This window comes from Tasmannia lanceolata, unplaced genomic scaffold (genome assembly GCF_043159265.1).
Source record: "Tasmannia lanceolata isolate RefF3 unplaced genomic scaffold, GAP_Taslan_0.1 ptg000029l, whole genome shotgun sequence".
Lineage (NCBI taxonomy): Eukaryota > Viridiplantae > Streptophyta > Magnoliopsida > Canellales > Winteraceae > Tasmannia > Tasmannia lanceolata.
Genome location: NW_027518706.1, coordinates 3,239,292 through 3,258,385, shown reverse-complemented (window position 1 = coordinate 3,258,385; position 19,094 = coordinate 3,239,292). Strand labels below are relative to the sequence as shown.

Genomic DNA, 19,094 nt, shown 5'->3' with positions numbered 1-19,094 from the left:
TGATCGCACTCCTCACTTTATTAAAGAGTGCAGTATGACCCACACCACAAGATGATCCTAACCATCCATTAGATGTGCCACAGCCTAATATAGGCCGGCCCCAGAACTCATTTCCATAGGTTGATCCTAACCCTTCGATCTATAGAGGGACTTAATATTAGAGGATTGATCCTAATGAAATGATTTTTGGGGCACAGCCTATTTAGGCATTGGCCCATCTAATGGACAGTTTGGATCATCCTATGGTGAGGGCCATACCGTACTTTTAATAAAGTGAGAGTGCCCTCATGACTAATCCGCATATGCCACGTGTCCACTGAGTCCCACCTCCAAAAAATAGATTAAACTCTCTCTCTCTCTCTCTGTAGAGACTTGTTGCAGGGGAAGGAAGAAGAAAGGAGGAATGAGCTCAGGAGGTAGTAGTCATAATCAGGGTGGTGGGGCCCACTCATTAGCATTCAGGGTGATGCGTCTCTGCCGTCCATCATTCCACGTGGAGACCCCACTTCGTCTGGACCCACTCGATCTCATCTCCGGTGAAGATTTTTTCGATAACCCTAATTCCTCTTCTCTCTTCAACTCCTATTACAAAACCCATGAAGATTCTTCAGATCTCACCTACAAAAATCGCCTCATTCTTCAAAACCCTAATGACTCCATTGGCCTCTCTGGCCTCCTCGTCCTCCCTCAAGCCTTTGGGTATTTAATTTCTTCTCTCTTTTTTCCTATCCTTTTTGGGTTTTTTTTTTCTTTGAGATTGAGATTTTAATTTCTATTTTTCCAGAGCAATTTATCTCGGAGAGACGTTCTGTAGCTATATCAGTATCAATAACAGTTCCAATCTCGAAGCTAGGGATGTTGTTATCAAGGTAATCAATTCTCATTTCATTTCTACTAAAATATTTAATAACCCAATTTAAAATTGTTTTTTATTGTTTTGAATCTTTGTCTAACAATCGATTAGTATTCATATAATTATGCAATTTCGGGTTATAAGGCTTCCATGGTTTTAAATTTCCCCTAAATTTCCCCATAGCGACCGAAATGTTTCCATTTCCATACCCACCAAAATGAAATCTACATGACTCGAAATTTTGACCAAAATTCCCAAAATGGAAAGTTGTTATTATTTGCATTTCATTTCATTTCATTAATGTAGACAAACAAGTTGGGATAGAGAATCATTGGTCATTATTATTTACAAGCGTTAGAAAAATTACTACTTTTTATACCATTCAAAAAAAAAAAAATTACTACTTTTTATATGTAAGGAAAAGAATAACAAACTAATATAATTCCAGTTTTAACATATGCCATGTTCTAAGTAATTAACAGCATTAAAAAAATTACAGCTTTTTTAAAATGTAGGAAACGAGATCAAGACGTTGAAGCAATAGGAGATGTAACAATGCATCAGTTTTGTTGAGTGACAACTTTGAGTTTGTTCCTAGTTTACCATTATGGGAATTAAGTACACTGAGGCATCGACAAAATGACGGAAACAAGTGTTTATCCACAAAATCTTGGATGACCCAGATGAGCACGGTCCCTTTTCTTGCTATTACTAATGATTTTCATGAGATGGTCCTACATCACATACAGGCTCCTTTGTAAAATCCTTGTAGCAAGTGACATCTTACTATGATCCTCCACAATGTAGGAGTATTAAACCCAAATAGCAATGCTGACACATGGAAAATTGGGCTTGTGACTGGAATGACATTCCAAAAGAAGTAGGAAACATAAGATGGAGACAGGAAGATAAATCTTATAATTTTGTGATAACCAAAGGGGATCCTCAAGTGGGTTGCATCCTTCTTCATAGCTGTGATGTATTGTTGGTCAGCAGTATCATTATCAGTTATCCAAGAACATATAAAAGTGTTTTAATGGATATATTTCCCATTCTCTTTATTTTTTTATTTTTTCTTAGACAAGCCACCCAATTGATTGTTTTGACAATTTCTTGCTGTATGACATTTTCTTCTACAACAGTGACTAATAGGGGAGTAGTAATTTGATGCCTTCGTCCCAGTCGAGGACCATATTGCCCCTTCCATCCCCAACTCTTCCTTTTAGCGTATTTATGCTGCATTCCACCATGGTGTCAACTGGGTCCCTTCCACAAGCATTTCGTTTTACAGAGAAAAATATTTTAGTGGATTCAACCGTAGTGGAAGTAGCCCCATTAGAATGGCTAGGTTGAAGTTTCAACCAGTTTGGCATGGTGGCTTGATTAAAGAAAGACTTCTAAGGGTTTATATGTCAGTCCCATTTATAAGTTATAGCTGATTCCTCTCCTCAAATAAATCATTCAGTTTCGAGTTGTGTTTTGTGAACAATGACTCTCTTTTATAAGTTGCTTGTAGAGTATCGATTGCTATGCGGTATAACACTAAAACCTTTCAAAATTTTACTTAAAGCTATAATTGCAACTTACAAAAGCCAGTGAATGCAGGCAGAAATTCAAACTGAGAGGCAGCGGATACAACTTTTAGATAGTTCGAAGTCACCTGTTGAATCGATAAGGTCAGGGGGTCGATACGATTTCATCGTGGAGCATGATGTGAAGGAATTGGGACCTCACACGTAAGCCACGTCCAGGCTTGCCTATGATAGAAAGGCATATTTATTATTTTTTATTGTTTTTTTTTTAATTTCCAGTTATAACTGTAGTCTTTTTTTATTCATTTTATAAGCCAGAGCTGATAGCATTACCTTTCCATGCAATTGCTAGGCTGGTTTGTACTGCTCTGTACAATGATGGAGATAGTGAGCGGAAATATCTTCCACAATTTTTCAAGTTTGTTGTTGCAAATCCACTTTCAGTCAGAACAAAGGTGTCATTCCATAGCCCACTATGCTTTATGTAGTGAATATGATCTAAATATGTATCTAGAATGGAATTATGGCCAAATATTCCATGGTTTATTTTATAAACTGCATCAACCTATGGTATTTATTGCTTGAAATACAGTCCTATCATTTTCTAATATATTTTAGTCATCGCACCTTCTTTGGGATCCTCTCCTTGACACTTTGCTCTTTTCCTTATGCAGGTTCGGTCTGTCAAGGTACGTTTTGTGACTGGATTTTATGAGTGTAAGTCCTATCATTTCCGTTTGCTTATAAGTTATAATTTTATTGCTTTCTTGAAATTTGAACTTGTCAGTTCATGAGAGTTCCCCATATCGTTTAAGAAGGGTTTCTTATCAATAGAATTTCAATTTTAGAGAAGTTTATTCTCTGGTCCTCATTGTTGATTCAAGGGTTTGTTCGACGGTAGAAGACGATGATCTTCTTCCTCCATTTCTACGGCTTCTTTTTTGCGTCAATTTCCTACAATGGACCAATTGATGTGAATTTGATTATAGTATGGCTGCTTTGATGACAATTTATGATGTGAAAAAAAAAAAACTTCTAATATTGATGCCTCTAAAGCATAATTAATGATGGGAATGAATTTCCTAATTCTCCATTGCATGATGATTTGCCATTCATGACTGTATGAACATATCAGTAAATACCTTTCTCCTTGATACTCTAATTAATGATTTTCATGTTTGTGATGCTCTTTCAGTGGTTTATTTTTTTCTTCTTATAGCTGGATCATATTCCTCAGGAAAATACTTTTTTGGAGGCTTGCATTGAAAACCATACGAAAACAAACCTTTTCATGGATCAAGTCGAGTTTGAGCCTGCACAACATTGGAGTGCAACGATACTTAAAGCTGACGAGCATCATTCGGGAACAAACTTTCAGACTAGGTGATGGGCGAAAACCATTGGTTGGGCATTAACTTCTTTAATACTGTAATTGGAGCTTGAAAGGCTTTTTTATTCCATGTCACTTTCCTTTGTTTATGTATAATTTCGTGATTATGACTTCATTATACCCGATTTATAATATATTATTTTTTTTATGTTCATCATCCTTTCATATGGATAGAGAAATATTTAAGCCGCCTGTTCTCATCAAAGCCGGAGGTGGAATTCACAATTATCTTTATCAATTAAAGGTATCCTCTCATGAGTCTGCTCAAGTGAAAGTCTCAGGAAGCAATGTCCTTGGTAAGCTTCAGATAACATGGCGTACAAATTTGGGTGAACCTGGACGGTTGCAGACACAGCAGATTCTTGGCAGTGTAAGTTCTCATCCCTTTCGATCCTTTCAGTATCTGACCTTGGTTGTTGGGCATTGTTCATCAAAGTTTAAGTAGTTTGTGGTCATATTAGCTGTATTTTTTTTATTACCCTACACCTTAGCATCAAATACATTGATTGGAAATCGTGACAGGTATTCTTTCAGGTATATAACCACTTTAGTTTGTCCTCTAGATAGGTTCATGTGCTCATGTTGATCTGATACTTGTGCTCGCTTACCGCCTCTAAGAGATTGCCTTGCGTAAAGATTGTCTCGAGTGGACAGTGGGACAGGGTTGTTTGGAGTTTGGTCATTGGAAGGAACCTTAAAGAGGAGTTTGACTGCCTTTGTGTCCTTCTTAGGTCACTAGAAGAAATCCATATTTCTCTCGATGTTTGTGTTGGACCCATCAAGGGTTTTCCCTGGTTATTCTTTTTCAAGGCCCATTTGGGTTGCAAGGGCCATCTTTCGCTGCTAGAGTGGAAGTGTTTTGTTGGGTCATGGTGGCAAAGAAGATGAACACATGTGACATTTTGAAGAAAGGGTTTGCATTGGCAGCATGTTGCTCAAAGAACTAGAAGAATTGGTTAGGCACTTCTTCATCCATTGTAAGTTAGTGAGGATATGGCAACTCTTGGATGTTTTGGCATGAGGTTGTTTTTCTTAAGGCGGTCATGGGAGGATTTGGCCAATGGGCCATCTGGCGTAAAAGGGCAAATTGGAGGAGATCTTCCCCTTTGTGGTTCTTTGGTTACTTTGGAAAGATTTGATGATTTTTAGGAGAAAATTAGCTCTTTGCGGACATTTTTGCAAATAGAAAAAATTTGATCTTCCATGGGGCTATTTCTGGAAAATATTCGTGGGGCACTTCTTTGCTACATCTTCCCACCTGGAATATAATCATTAATGTGTGTGCGCGTGTGTGGGTGGGTGGGGAGGGGTGTTAAGAATGGCACGTTGTTGTGATATGGATGTCCTCACCTTGTAATTCCCTCAAGTTTAGATTTGATGGTAGCTCTTTTCGGAATCACGGTTAAAGTGATGAAAATTATATTGCATGGGGACTCATCCATAAGGCATTGAACAAGTTCATGGATGCAACAATCTAACAATATGGTTATGGGTATGTAATCAGTATGCCTAATGCTTCGTTTGGTTGTAGAAAAGCTCGGTAGCCGTCGGAATTTGGTATTGATTTGGCATGCCATTCCATGTTTGGTTGCCAAAATAGCATTGGACTCCCTTGGATGTCTCCCATGTAATAATTACTTCTGTGATGATGTGGATTCCTCTAAAACGCAAATCCTTCCAAAACTAAAGAATTTTGTTTGATTTTTCTTGGGAATGATGCTCTCTCTCTTTCTCTCTCTTCCCTCTCTCTTTCCTCTATCCCTATTTTTTTTTTTGAAAGTTGATATATTTCATTAATATTAAGATAGCAATCGGGACCAGTAGTCCCATCCTGCATTACAAAATATGAAGGTGGATTGGGGCTACATGCCGGCACCAGACCAAGAAAAAGATAACATTGACATTGGATTATGTACATCCCTGTACTGCACAAAAAACTGTGAGTATCGTTCAACCGCAAAATATTTACCGACTAATCAAAAGTAGGTCACCTGACAAGCACACCCTGCTTAGCCACACCTTGGAACCTAAAACTTCATCTTACGAGAATGGGAATTAGATGATTTTACCCCTTTGACCTCTTCATTTCGAGACTTCTTCATCCCCAGGCAGGACCCAAAAAAATGACCAGACAGAACGAAGCGAAAGAATGAATCTCTCAGGCTACTACCTTTAAGAGAATTCTGGCTATTTATCAACCAGCGAGTAGTCCACAATTCCTGGGATGAGCGTACGTCAGATTCTTAAACCGGAATATCTAAACTTTGACTCACATGGCCAACCCAGAGACCCTTAAAACCAACTTAAACTATCCTAAAATCAAACTCCTTATCTCTTAGAACTGAAACATATAACTTCTATTGTCCTCTCCTAATCCTTTTATCCTTTTTTTACTTTCCTTTCCTCATTCTATTTTTCTACTCCTTTACTCTAATCCTTCCTTTATTTCACTGGTTTTTTTTTTCCTCTCCTTTTATTTTGCTTCCTCGGGGCCGGAAGACATATCATTCAGGGTTAGTCCCTTCAGCCCTCTCAATCTCCTTCTCCCTACCAGCTTCTCTGTGCTCCTTCAAAGCCCTAATAGCCATATCGCGAAACAGATTTTTTGTTGCTTCCAAATTGTCATCAAAATCGAATCCAAGAACATCTCCTACTTCCAAGAGCTCTTCCATTTCTTCACAAGGGACAATTGCGACCTCTTCGGAGTCCAGAAGTCTAATGGGCTAGAATCCATCTCCTGTCTATACTCTATCCACCTCCTCATCCAACCGCTTGCGGATCTCAGAGCTAACTTCCCTGTCAAGAGTGTCTCGAGACTCCAGCAAGACTTCATTGGAGGAGCCTATTAACTTCTCCAGCCTTTCAATCTCAGCCGCCTTGTTTTCTTCCCAACGTTGACGACGCGCTAGACGCTCTTCTTCAAGGGCCTTCTGGAAAAAATCCATCTTGTAGATTTGAACAAAGGCTTCTTTTGGATCGGACATGCCTAAAAGCTGGAAGAAGCCTTCTTTGTTAGCCAAAGCTTCCCGCTTGAATTGCTTCCACTGGTTCTTCAAGATGGACATATAGATTTCCTTGGGCGTAGGGCATTCTTTGGACGCCAGAACCTCATCATACTGTAATTCTCGGAGGGACTGAAGATCACTTACCTCAAACAAGATTGCCTCCCGAGAGATTGAAAGAGAGGGAGCGGGAGAATCCATAGAAGGGGTAAGAGGACGAAAAGGCTTGTCAAAGTCTTTAAGGAGAAATTTGAACTTGGATGCTAAACAGAGATTTTTCGGTGCTTCTCTCTTACAAGAACCCAAAATATTTCTTTTGAAAAGAGACAACCCGCCCTTAGTGGCCAATAAATATTTTTTCTCGATATTCATCCTGCGTCCCTGCAACCCTTTTTGGGGCTTATCGCTTTTTATGATGGCACTGCTTCTGACCGATCGACTATCAGTATTCTTTGCTGGATTCTTTTGGATAAATTTATTTTTCTTCCTGCTGAAAAAACCATTTTTTGATATTTACCGACCTCTCAACTGACACAGGGTGAAGGTTGCTGTCAAATACATCCTTTCTTACGCCTTTCCCCTTTGGAATTCGAGATTTGGTTTTTGAGTACCTCTAACCCGATATTTTCTTCGGATTGACCCTTATCCCATACGGTGATGGGAGGGCTAATCCCTTCAACGTTTTGAGCAACTATTCCCGAGGAGGAGGAAAATTCAAATTTTGGGGTAGGTAGTCCAAACGGATCTTTCCCAGTGGAATTGACCAGAATACCTCCAGGGGCTACCAAAAGTGGCCCAACCGGAACCGGAACTTCTGCCGGAGATGAATCTACCGGATCGTCTTTCTCCGAACCCGCCGGTTGCCTTTCTCCCGGGGGATCATTAATGGGCTTTGAAAGCTCTTCCACCAACCTAACTCCAACTGGGAAAATCCTAGAGTCTACCATAATGTTAATGAAGGATGGCAAACAATTCCATAAGGGAGTTAATACCTTAACGGTGGCGAGTTCCATACAATGATTGTGACTACCCGACAATTGCAAGTCCAATATCTGACCAAAATGCTGACCCAACTTCTCCACCGTGGCTAAGGACCAAGCATGAGGGGGGATATTAAAAAATCTAAGATTCACCGATCTTGCACCCGTATTCAAAATCGGAGACCAGGGGTGGAGGGACAAGAGATATCCTCCCAAGGCATCACCCCCCCCCCCCCCCCCAATTGCAAAATGGAGGTAGCTTGATGCTGAGACTCAAAGGGAAAAAGCACCGATAAAGGGCTCAAGCAAAAGGGCTTGCAGAGTCCATTGTCTTTTAGCCCAAGACCAGAGTTCCTCCAAGACGTCTCTATTTCTCAAGGTACCAATCAAATAATTTTTCAAAAAATTCTTCCTTTCGTTAATCACTGCACTAGGAATAGATATTACTGGGTTGCCTTCCCTAGAGGGTTCCGGGATATTTTGGAAGGGCATCTTCGGTATCCATACTTGCTCCAGAGCTCTTTCTTCCGATTTCAGTGGGATTCCTAGCCTTTGCCTCCAAACATTTTCTTCATATACGTCTACTGCCAAAGTTACTGTAGCTGCACTTAAAGCATCTCCAGTCACTAGGAGATGAAACAAATTGCTTTCCGCGAACGAAACAATTTCTGAGATCAAGACGGCGAGTCAACAGATCCACATCTTCTTGGCTTCCGATTGATCGAGGAAAAGATTTGGGAGGGCGCCACGAGGGAACATCTCTATTTCCTCTTTGGCCTAGAACTATCAAGGAACTCCGACAACAACTATTTGAAACCCCAATCGAGGAAAAAGCTTCCTGGGTAGAATATCCACTATCAAGCAAGTCCAGAAAAGTCGGGGATGCCCAACCCAGGTTAACACCACAAATATAGAGATTGGAGCTATAATAAAAAACCACCTGAGAGTTGTCGCGTTGACGATTAAAAAAATCTCGAACCATTTCAGGATTCCCACTGGATTACTAACATAGCAAATCTTAGTTAAGGAGATGATGCAAAGTGACAAAAAATAGAGTTTTTGTTTTCCTTATTTTTCAGCCACATATCAAACTCTCCTCACGAATGTCCTCTCAATTCTCTTCTAAATCAAGCTGAGATAGATAACTTATCTAGGCTTCTTGGCATCTTCGATCGGATTTTCATCCCTCCTCATGAATTCGAATGAAAGGATTTGGATCTCGAAACCACAAGGATCTTTCTCTGTTGTTATGCCCCTCTATCCCTATATTGGTAATGACATCCCTACTTATTCTCCCACTTTCTGATGATATGCCGTGCAACCAAACACTGCTTCACTATTCTCCGAGGTAATAGACAAATCAAAATGCTTTTCTCCTCCCGTTTGACTTCATATTCCACTACTTTTCGAGCCACACCGAGCAACCAAACGGAGCATAAGGGAAATCTGTGTTGTAAACCTTCTTTTTTTTTATGTCTGTTTTTTGTATCCATGGTACTGACAAACTGGGAAGAACATTCTAATAGTCATTAATTGATAAAGGTACCAAAACACAATTGTTACTTTATATAAGGAATTAAAGATAAAATGCCTAGAGTCATAGACACCCATGACAACAATGTAATAAATAAACATAAGGAAAAAAATACAATAATAGAAAATCACAAGCACATGTGTAGCCGTGTAGGAACATCACAGCAGGGAACATGAATTGGTCAATAGTCTGATCAAGCTATCAATGTTGTCTAGAATAAGAATGTTAGCTCTCTTCTGATGTCAGCTTGCTCCTCATAAAGAGACAGCTGACCTCAATATGCTTGGATTTTCCATAGACTATTGGGTAGAGGCAATATGATGGTCATTATTGCTGTCACAAACATCAACATCGAGTCACCAAAGTAGGCCCCAATTGCACAATGCATTGGTTTTAAATTTTAACTTATTCATTGTTACCGCCCATCAAAATATGGTAACCAGAAGTAATCTCTCCATCGTTGAGAAATCTAGCCCAATATGTGTCACTTTATACCATGAAGAAGAAGGGATCTGGTCTGAAGCCAACTCTTTACAAAACATTGATAAGTGACTGGAGACTGGAGAAATGGTTAGGATAAGCTGCTGCTTAATTTAATAGATTTTTTAATCTAATCCACACAAGGACTATGAAGTTACTCTGAAAATTAATCTGGTCTGGATTTCATAAAAGGCGTGAGATGATCTCAGGTTATGTTGGATTCAGATTATGTTGGTATCTAAGTCTCATCCTTTTTTTTTGGAATGGTACCTGAGTATCATCTTTCCGCCTTAGCATTCAAAAAAAAAAAGTTTCGTCTTTCATCAAGAACAATTGAGTAAACCTTTAACATGGTTAGAACTTCTTCCATTCAACTTTTAAGAAAAGCCTGGATTACCATTTTGGAGCTGAGGCATAATGGGAATTTGATGGAGAAATGGTTGATAGAAAATGTCTAGATGAGGCCCCTAAAATTGTCTGCTGTAAATTTCGAACAAAAGGAGAGCAGCTTTGGAAAGAAAGGTTAGGTGGATGGGAAATAGAGTTTTAAGAGAAAATATGAGACTATAAGGGTAACTTCACAAGGAGATGGGAAGAATAAAGTGTAGATAAAAAAAAAGGGACATTTTCAAAAATAAATAAATAAATAAAAGGGAACCTGGTTCTTCCAAGGCCTTAACTTAGAACCAAAAGGACGTTTGAAGGTATTAAAACTCAAAAAGTAGCCACAAGCGGCAACTATTTTGAGTAGATAGATGAAAATGACCAATATTATGAAGTCACAACTAGAATATACGGTCTTTTGCTTTTACTGTATTTCTTGTTTCCCTATGTTTCTTCTTCTTCCTTGGTGGGGCAATCTTTACTTGATGTATCCTTAGCATTTTCGTTAATAAATTTGCCATTAATTAAAAGAAAAGAAAAAAAAAAGTAAAACAAACAAACTAAAAAAAAAAAAAAAAAAACAAACCAGAATACTATCGTTCATATTTACAATCATAGTTTTATGCTTGACATAAACTGATAGTATTATTCGATTTTAGTAGTATTTCATGCACATGATTTGTGTTTCTTTCATAGGTGTTTCCTTCTTTGAGGATATGACTTAATATGAAATTACCAAACTTTTTTTGTTTTGCAGCCCATTGCACACAAAGACATTGAGTTACGGGTTGTCGAGGTCCCATCAGTCATCATTTTGGACAGGCCGTTTTTGGTAACCGTCATAGTCTCTAGTTTATTTTGTATTATTCTAAGCAGGAAATGTGCCTCTTAACCAAGATTTAAAATTTCGGTTTCGGTACCGGTTTCGGACCTTGAAATTTCGACCGAAATCTGGTACAAAACCCGAAACTAAATTTTATTCAATATTAAATTTCGGTGAAATATTAAATTAATATTAAAAAAAAGATTTTTTGGGTCAAATTTCGGAAAAACCGACCGAAATAAATGATACATTTCGGTGTCGGTCTCCACCGAAATCCAAAATTTCTTATTTCGGTCGAAATTTAAAACTATGCTCTTACCTACCAGTTTTCTTTTTCTTTCCTTTTTTTCTTTCCCTCACTAAGCTGGGAGTCCTTTCATATGTTGGTCTGTCAGTGGACTTGCATGTGTTCACAATATTACTTGAGAGGACATATTCTCTAGGCCAATCATTCCATGGGCAGATTCAACTGAAAGATAATCTTCAAATCATTATTTTTCGTTCTTCAGTGGCACATTGTAACTTCTACACCTTATTTCAATGCATTACTTTTTGTTCTTTAGTGGCACATTATAACTTCTACAACCTTTTGATGTAAATGTCCACAGCCAAAGGTACTTTTGTAATACATTCATACAACTAAAAAACTTATATTGTTATTTCTGCTTTTAAAATAATTGTCTTATGTTGGATTTTCAAAACATTTTATTTGGCATAAAACAATGTTGCCTTCAAAAGTGTATTCCTATTGCAATGGACCCTAGCAAATCCCCTAATATCAATATGCATGTGCTAATAATGTATCTGCTCGACTTGGGAGTTAAGCTAGTTTTGCGTTGTACAGGTATGTTTAAGTCTTGCAAACCTGACAGACAGAAAAATGGGCCCCTTTGAAGTTCGTTTATCTCATGTTGATTCCAATGAGGAGAAAATTGTTAGGGTTAATGGTCTCCAGACACTGGTAAGACATCTTACCTACTTGAATTCTTGATCACCATCAGTAGTATTGAAAAGAGTTATATGATAAATCTGACAAGCTCAATTTCTTCTACTGTTTCTCCATGGAAATCAATTTCAATCTACTCAAACGGAAGCACAGGAAATGTTTAATTTATTTTTTATAATCTCTTTGAGAACTATGATTTTCTTGTGCAAATTGATTTTGAGAGACCATGCTCGGTTCCCACCTTTATTTTTGCAATTATTTGCTGGAATACAAAACTGCTAGCTGGGAAATCAGAGGCCTAAAGTGGGAAAAAAGTTAGAAGTACTTGCCAAGCAATAATACTTTACTGGTTTTTAGTATCCTGATCAGATATACTGTTAATTTGATGTACTCCAATTTTTCTGATATTTCTTTGCTGATTTTAAGAATGCTGTTGTTCGATTTTCTGCTTTCCTTTAGGTTCCAATCCTTGTTCCGTGCGTTCCTGATTAAATTGAAGAGTTATAACAATCTTTCTCAGGACTCGGCTTTAGTCGGCTTAAAATAGGTGTAGTGGCTGATAAATTAGCTACATCAGTGCTCAAATTCCTTCATCATTCTTGCACTGGATTCAATGTTCTACCCCAAGGTTTTAAATTGAGGTTTCGGTGTCAGTTTCGGGCCGAAATTTCAGCTGAAATCATGTAAAAATATGATTAGGATTTTGTTTATTTTTTTCAAATTTCGACCGAAATGTCTAAAATTTCGGTGTCAATTTCGGCGATTTCGGCTAATTTGGTGGAAATTATAACTTTTCGGTGTAGTACATTTTTAAAATTTTGGTGGAAATTTTGTAAAAAAGTCCAAAAATGAAATTTCGATTGTCGGCGACATTTTGGCGGAATTTCGGAATTTCGGCGAAATTTCGGCGAAATCTTGTAAAGAAAATGACTTCATGTGAATTTCATTTCGGTTTGTGCCGAGATTGAAATATTTCGGTCGAAACTTTTCAGCCAAAATTTAAAACCATGATCAACCCACTCCATGTTTCCTCAATTACAAATTCAGTCACTAATTCCACTTGATTACTATAGATTGAAATATTTTAGTGGAAATTAAAAAATCCATCCGTGAAGATGCCTATTAGCTGCACTTTTTGGAGAGGTCTTGGATTTGGCACTTCTAGTTCAAATTCTTGCCCTTATCCCTGACGAGGATCTACTTCCATCTTTCCTTGTAATGTACTTCACTTTGTTGTCTTTAAATACACACAGGCGTACATCACTTAATTTTTTTTCCTCTATTTTTGTAAGGAAGAATGTATGTGACTTTTATTTAGCCAAAGTGAACTTTTCATTTCATAAAGTTGATCAGAGAAAAGAATGGATAGCTGTACACACATTGAACTTTTCTCCAACTTCCAACTATATATGAAGGCTCCATCCTTGGAAGCAAGTATCCCTTTATTTAGATGTTGCATATTCGTTAGCATTATTGTCTAAAACATTTATATTTATCTTGTTTTGAGTTGATGATTTTGCTATTTTGACACCCTGTTCAGGTTTTACCGCACTTGGAGGCATTCAGCTCTTCAGATTTTAGCCTGGTAAGAAGAATATCTACAATGTTTACCTTCTAAATCCTTTGCTAGAGCGTAAAATGTTCTGGTCTAAACGGCCACTGTGCATTTCGATGCATTAGACATAGGAACAGTTTGGGTTTTAGACTTGCCAATGCCTTGAGTTTCTCGCTTCCCGCTTCCTCAATCCATTCCATGCATCCGTGTAACTACTGTGACTAAAAGTTGTGAAAGAGATGTTTCCCATCCATGTACCTCATTTTTTTCCTCAGTTAAAAGCAATGATATTGACATTTATTTATTCATGTTTATATGTATATAGACTACTGTTTATTCAAGACACTGGATAGTAAGCAGTACAACCTGAGTTTACCTTTTCATTTAATAATCTATCTTATCTTATTATCAAACTAATTGCATGGTTGCGTGTCTAACACCTATATTTTATGTCTGATAATAACATGTCTAAGTTCATCGGATCTCACTGTTCGTTTTCAGAGCTTTTAATATATTGATTGAAAAATAGTATATTATGATGTCTTTCTTGGATGTGCTTTTGCAGAATCTAATCGCTACTGGACTCGGCATTCAGAAAATCTCGGGAATTACAGTTCTTGATGTGAGAGATAAGAAAGTGCATGATCTCTTGCCAGACGTGGAGGTCAGTTTCTAGCTATGGTTGTTGAATTCGGCATATGATTTCAAAGTATGTAAAGGTTTAAATGCTCAAATTCAAGATTGGGGCCTGAGCTGGTGCCGAAATCGGCTGAGTACCCGATTTCTTGAGTAAAACCCTAAGGGGCCATTTGGATATGCGGATTTTAGAATCTTGGATTTCCTCAAAATCCTGGATGGGAGACAAGAGATGAAGGAGACCATCCATTTCTCCTCTCTTTAGATTCTTGGATTTTAAGTAAGAAATCCAGGTTTTAGAAATCTCTCGCCCATCCTGTGATTTCTAAAACCTGGAAACATGTGATGATCTCCTACTCTCTTCCTGACGGAAAGTAGGGCGAGAAATAAGAAAACGACGGCTGGTCTCCTTCTCTAGTCTCCCATCCACGAGTTTGAAGTAATCCAAGATTCTAAAATCCGCATATCCAAATGGCCCCTAATCGTGCTTGGATTTTCCCTGGATTCTGAATACCATGTTACCGCTTTAACTTTTTAACTTGACCAAGTCCTAATCACGTCGACCCAACTTGACAGAATTTTCTGTAGTACCCATTCGAGCTTCCGAGCCTTGGTTTATAGTTCCTAATATATGGCAGGATCAAATGCACTCTAAACTTGCCATGATTAGTGATTGGGGTTTATCTTTTTTGACCAAAAAGAAAAAAGGTTTTAACTATTTATTGCTGTTGGTTTCATCTTGCAGATATTTGTGAATTCAGACTGATTGTTTAGCCAATCTGCATTTTGGGAGATTTCCTGACAAAGTTCAGCAAAAGGAGCATATGGAGGCCATGATCCATTCCTTCCTATTATAGTGGTGAAGCTTCTACTCATTGAATTTATCAAGGTAACACCCATCAAAATACATCAAACTTGTATCTGTAACCAAGAAAATTGTATTCCCACAAGTGATTGTATCAAATTGGAACTAGATGCCATTGAATTGCAGCCTTTGATCATGGCATTGATTAATCTTGATCATGTTGTTGAAAATGTCTTTTTAAAAGAAATGATCTCTTCTATTGCTTGTTTCTTATAAGAAATAGTCAGGTTTTATTTTACTCCAACTTATTGTGATCTTTAAGTGCATGTTTGGCAGCCATGAAAAAATTTCCATGGAATATTCATCGGCCCAATTATGAAAGATGCGAACCATTAAAAAAAAAAAATGGAATATGGGCAGAGGAGGGAGAATGAGAGACCTGAGAAGACAGGATTGATTTCTCTTTCTTCCCACTGATGGCTTTAATTGCAAATCGGATTTTCTCTAGAGATGCAGCAAATTATCTGGATCCCCAATCTAGATGAAAGCCAGGATATTAGGATCTTGATGATTAGGAACCCAATCACGGCGAAATAAGGTGAGTATCCTGTTATCAGTATTTTTCCATGGGTTCTGCAAGTAGCTTTTTGTCAAGATAGAGATGGGAATGGTGAAGAGCTTATGAATAGAAGAGGGTCTAATGGGAATTCCTCATCTGAAGTGGATGTAGAAGGGAAGAAGCTCTTCAGAGGTAGCAAAGGTGAGAGCTTTTCTGTTTCAAAGATCTTGCTCTGGTCTAAGAAGGGGAAATTCCTAAGTACATCAGATACCCACACCTGACGCCTCAAATCAAGCTTTTGTTGAGACATGCTTTGTTTTCTCCCCCATTGCTAGTAGGTTGATGGGTCGCACGCCTGGCACACATGTTCTGGCCTTGTGTGTCCATAACTCAATATGAGTGAGCTGCCAACTCATTGATCGAGCAGATATGAGCAAGAGCTGAACTTAGCAACGTGACTCTCTAACAGTTCCAATCATGGTTTAAAATACCGTTCGGTCCCTGGGAAAACTGAAATTTCGACCGAAATTCCAGAAATTCCAGAATTTCGGTCGAAATTTGGTAAGAAATTAAAAAGAGTATTTATTTCATTCCGAAATTTCGGAACAATTAAAAAAAAAAAAAAAAAGTCTCAAAACCGAAATTTCGGTCGAAATTTGGTATTTGGCGAAAAATGGGATTTCAGGAAATTTCGGTTTCGGTCCCCACCGAAATCTGAAATTTCTGATTTCGGTCTCGGTCCCCACCGAAATCCGAAATTTCTGATTTCGGTCGAAATTTAAAACCATGGTTCCAATAGTTCACCAAGTCCGCATCCCGCAGGCTCAAGCGTTGCAATTGCATCGGTTCTCCGCGGTGTTACTTCTTTTCATGTTGGTTTGCCATGGATTGAAAGAACATCGGATGTATGAAGGTATTTCTCATGTATTTTTTTTTATCAATCACTCACTTGGAATGGAACCCTCTAATTTTTCTTGGAAGATATCTTCTACCTCTCGCCATTTTTTTTTTGGTTTTGATCAGCCCCTTAAAAAAATGAAGAAGATGTGCAGAGATGGAAAACTACAGCTAAAGAATAGGAAAAGAAAGAAATGGGTTACCGGTTACCCAAAACATCCGGTTTCACTACTTTTAATCTCATCCGTCAAATTGATCACAGTTATGGTTACTTCAGACTGAGATTATTTTCTTTTTAATCTTTCAGACTGAGATTATTTTCTTCAATTGATTACTCACATGCTTAGCTGTAGCTCTCACATGCTTACTCACATGACATTTCGGATTTCGGTGGGGACCGAAATCAAAATTTCCCGAAATTCCATTTTTCGCCAAATACCAAATTTCGGTCGAAATTTCGAAATTAAATAAATACTCTTTTTAATTTCTTACCAAATTTCGACCGAAATTTCGGTTTTCCAAGGGACCGAAACCGGTATTTTAAACCATGGTTCTCGCATGCTTACCTGTAGCTCTTTATTATTGCTGATTATTACTTTTGTTATCATCTACTTACGTTTGCTCACTGTGCAGGTTCGTTTCTTTAGCTATAGTTGTGCATGTGTATGCTTACTGTTCTCTAGATGAGACGAGTTAGGACTAGATATGATTGGTAGAGATCGGTAACATGATTATCTGTTACTAGATCAATATTAGTCTTCTCCGCTTCTTTCTGAGAGACGGCGGATTCTAGTGTTCATTCTAATGACAGATGATACTGGTACCAACTCTCTTTAGGCATTGAGTTAGACATGATGTATGGAGATAGGTAGTAGGGTTATCTTATATTGTGTAAGACTAAGGGTTCCCATGGGTTAATCATTCACCTTACCTTCTTGTTTTGATGATTAGGAAACTCAAATTGATTAGCATTTATGGACTAATGTGTTGCCTTGAGATGTTGTGTCATATACAGGAATTTTATGTCATAATCGTCATTACACAACTCAACTCATCACATGGCTTCTGGATACACTCATGCATGATCAAAGAGCTTGCACCTACATTGGAGGCATCCTCATATCAAGATGTTCAAGTCAAGAAGCTCAACATGAAGATCCTACAAATTCCCAACAAGTGTCAAGAAGAAGCTTGAAGTTGAACAAGCCATTGGTGACTCCTTATGCACCTCTCAACATGCAGTGAAGATTGGAGGAAGTCACAAGAGCCAAGACAACGTTCAAGATGTTCACTCGAGCCGAAGAAGTCCAATGAAGTGCAAAGAGAAAGACATTCTAAGAAGACTCAATGGTATTCACTTTAGAATGAATTTTGGAGTCCTCTTGATTTTATGTTTAAATGTACTTTCAATAGGTTTTCAAATGGTTTTCATACCTAAGTTTTTATATCTTTGAAAACCATACACACCCAAATATGTGTTTGAAAACCTAAGACTTAAGCCCAAAGCCCCTGGATTTTAAAGTTAAAAATAAAATTTTACTTAGGGCCGGTCGACCGGGCTATGCCAAACGACCGCAATGGATCCGGTCGACCGCGATAGTGTTTTTTAGCCGAATTTTTATTCAAACATATTGCCCTCACTGGGCGACCGCCATAGGGCTAGTCGACCGCGCCGGTATAAATTTTGAAATTAAAAAGAGAGCCCGATAAGGGCGGGCGACTCCCGTGCCTCGATCGATCGCCGCGACCTGGAAATAGAGCCATTGGGGCTTGCGCAGGTTGACTTTTTCAACCCTGTATTTTACAGTTTTACCCCCAAATGGTCATATTTCCTTGTGGGCTATATATACACTATCTAAACTTTTCAAAATAACCTTTTGAACCTTTTGCAAGATCAAATCCTATCTTCTTGAACCTAAACTTTTATATGAAAGGTTAAACCTCTTTGAACTTGTATTTTTACATTCTTTCAAGAGGATCTCCATAGGCTTTACATTTGTATCTATTCCTTGGAGAGTTTGTGAGCTTTCAAAGTTATAATCCACCTAATCTAGAGGCTTTGCGAGTTCTTATCTTTTAATTCTTCATTTGTATTTAACGGTCTCCGATTCGGCCCGCTAAGAAAGGTGAATCATTGTAAGAGGGAGTGTTCCCTCGCAAGGCTTCGTGTAGAAAGGGTGTGATCCCTTTGAAGGAGAAGTTGGTGTACGGCTTTAAGATTCGCCCGTTGAAGAATCTTACATTTTAGTGGATATCCCAAGAAGGTAAACTTGGAAGAGCGGAGGAAGAATCTTACATTTTAGTGGATATCCCAAGAAGGTAAACTTGGAAGAGCGGAGTAGGTCTTGTGATAGACCGAACCACTACAAATCGTGTGTTCCTTGTGGTTGCTTCTCTTCTCCTTCTTATCTTGCACATTGGCGATTGGTAATCTCTAACCCTATTTGTGTTTATGTTTTAACTTAACAAGGGTTAGTGAATGTATGCTAAAGAAAGATCTAAACCCTAGCTTTCATCATATTGAATATTTGAACAAGGGTTAAACCATTGTTGCTTAATTAGAAAATTAATTTTATTAATCCATTTAATTAAGCCCAAAATTTTTAATTTGCCAATTCACCCCCCCTCTTGGATTGTCACATCCGTATTTCATTTGGTATCAGAGCATAGGCTCTTAAAGAGATTTTTTTTTAAATTCAAAATCTACAAGAGATAAAG

General features: G+C 38.1%; 1 protein-coding gene across 2 annotated transcripts; it reads left to right on the top strand.

Moving 5' to 3' along the window:
* Positions 1-347: 347 nt before the first annotated feature.
* Positions 348-15,200, top strand: LOC143859164 (trafficking protein particle complex subunit-like protein). 2 transcript variants are annotated; one of them, XM_077369851.1, is made up of 12 exons: positions 348-699; positions 785-869; positions 2,459-2,589; positions 2,738-2,840; positions 3,060-3,074; positions 3,605-3,768; positions 3,950-4,145; positions 10,913-10,987; positions 11,823-11,939; positions 13,465-13,509; positions 14,045-14,143; positions 14,861-15,200. In XM_077369851.1, the coding sequence occupies exons 1-12, from the start codon at positions 404-406 to the stop codon at positions 14,879-14,881; spliced, it is 1,347 nt and encodes a 448-aa protein (XP_077225966.1). In that variant the 5' UTR covers positions 348-403; the 3' UTR covers positions 14,882-15,200. The 2 variants fall into 2 exon arrangements, with proteins under 2 accessions (XP_077225966.1, XP_077225967.1); XM_077369852.1 differs by having other exon boundaries at positions 349-699; positions 3,623-3,768.
* The last annotated feature ends 3,894 nt before the right edge of the window (positions 15,201-19,094 follow it).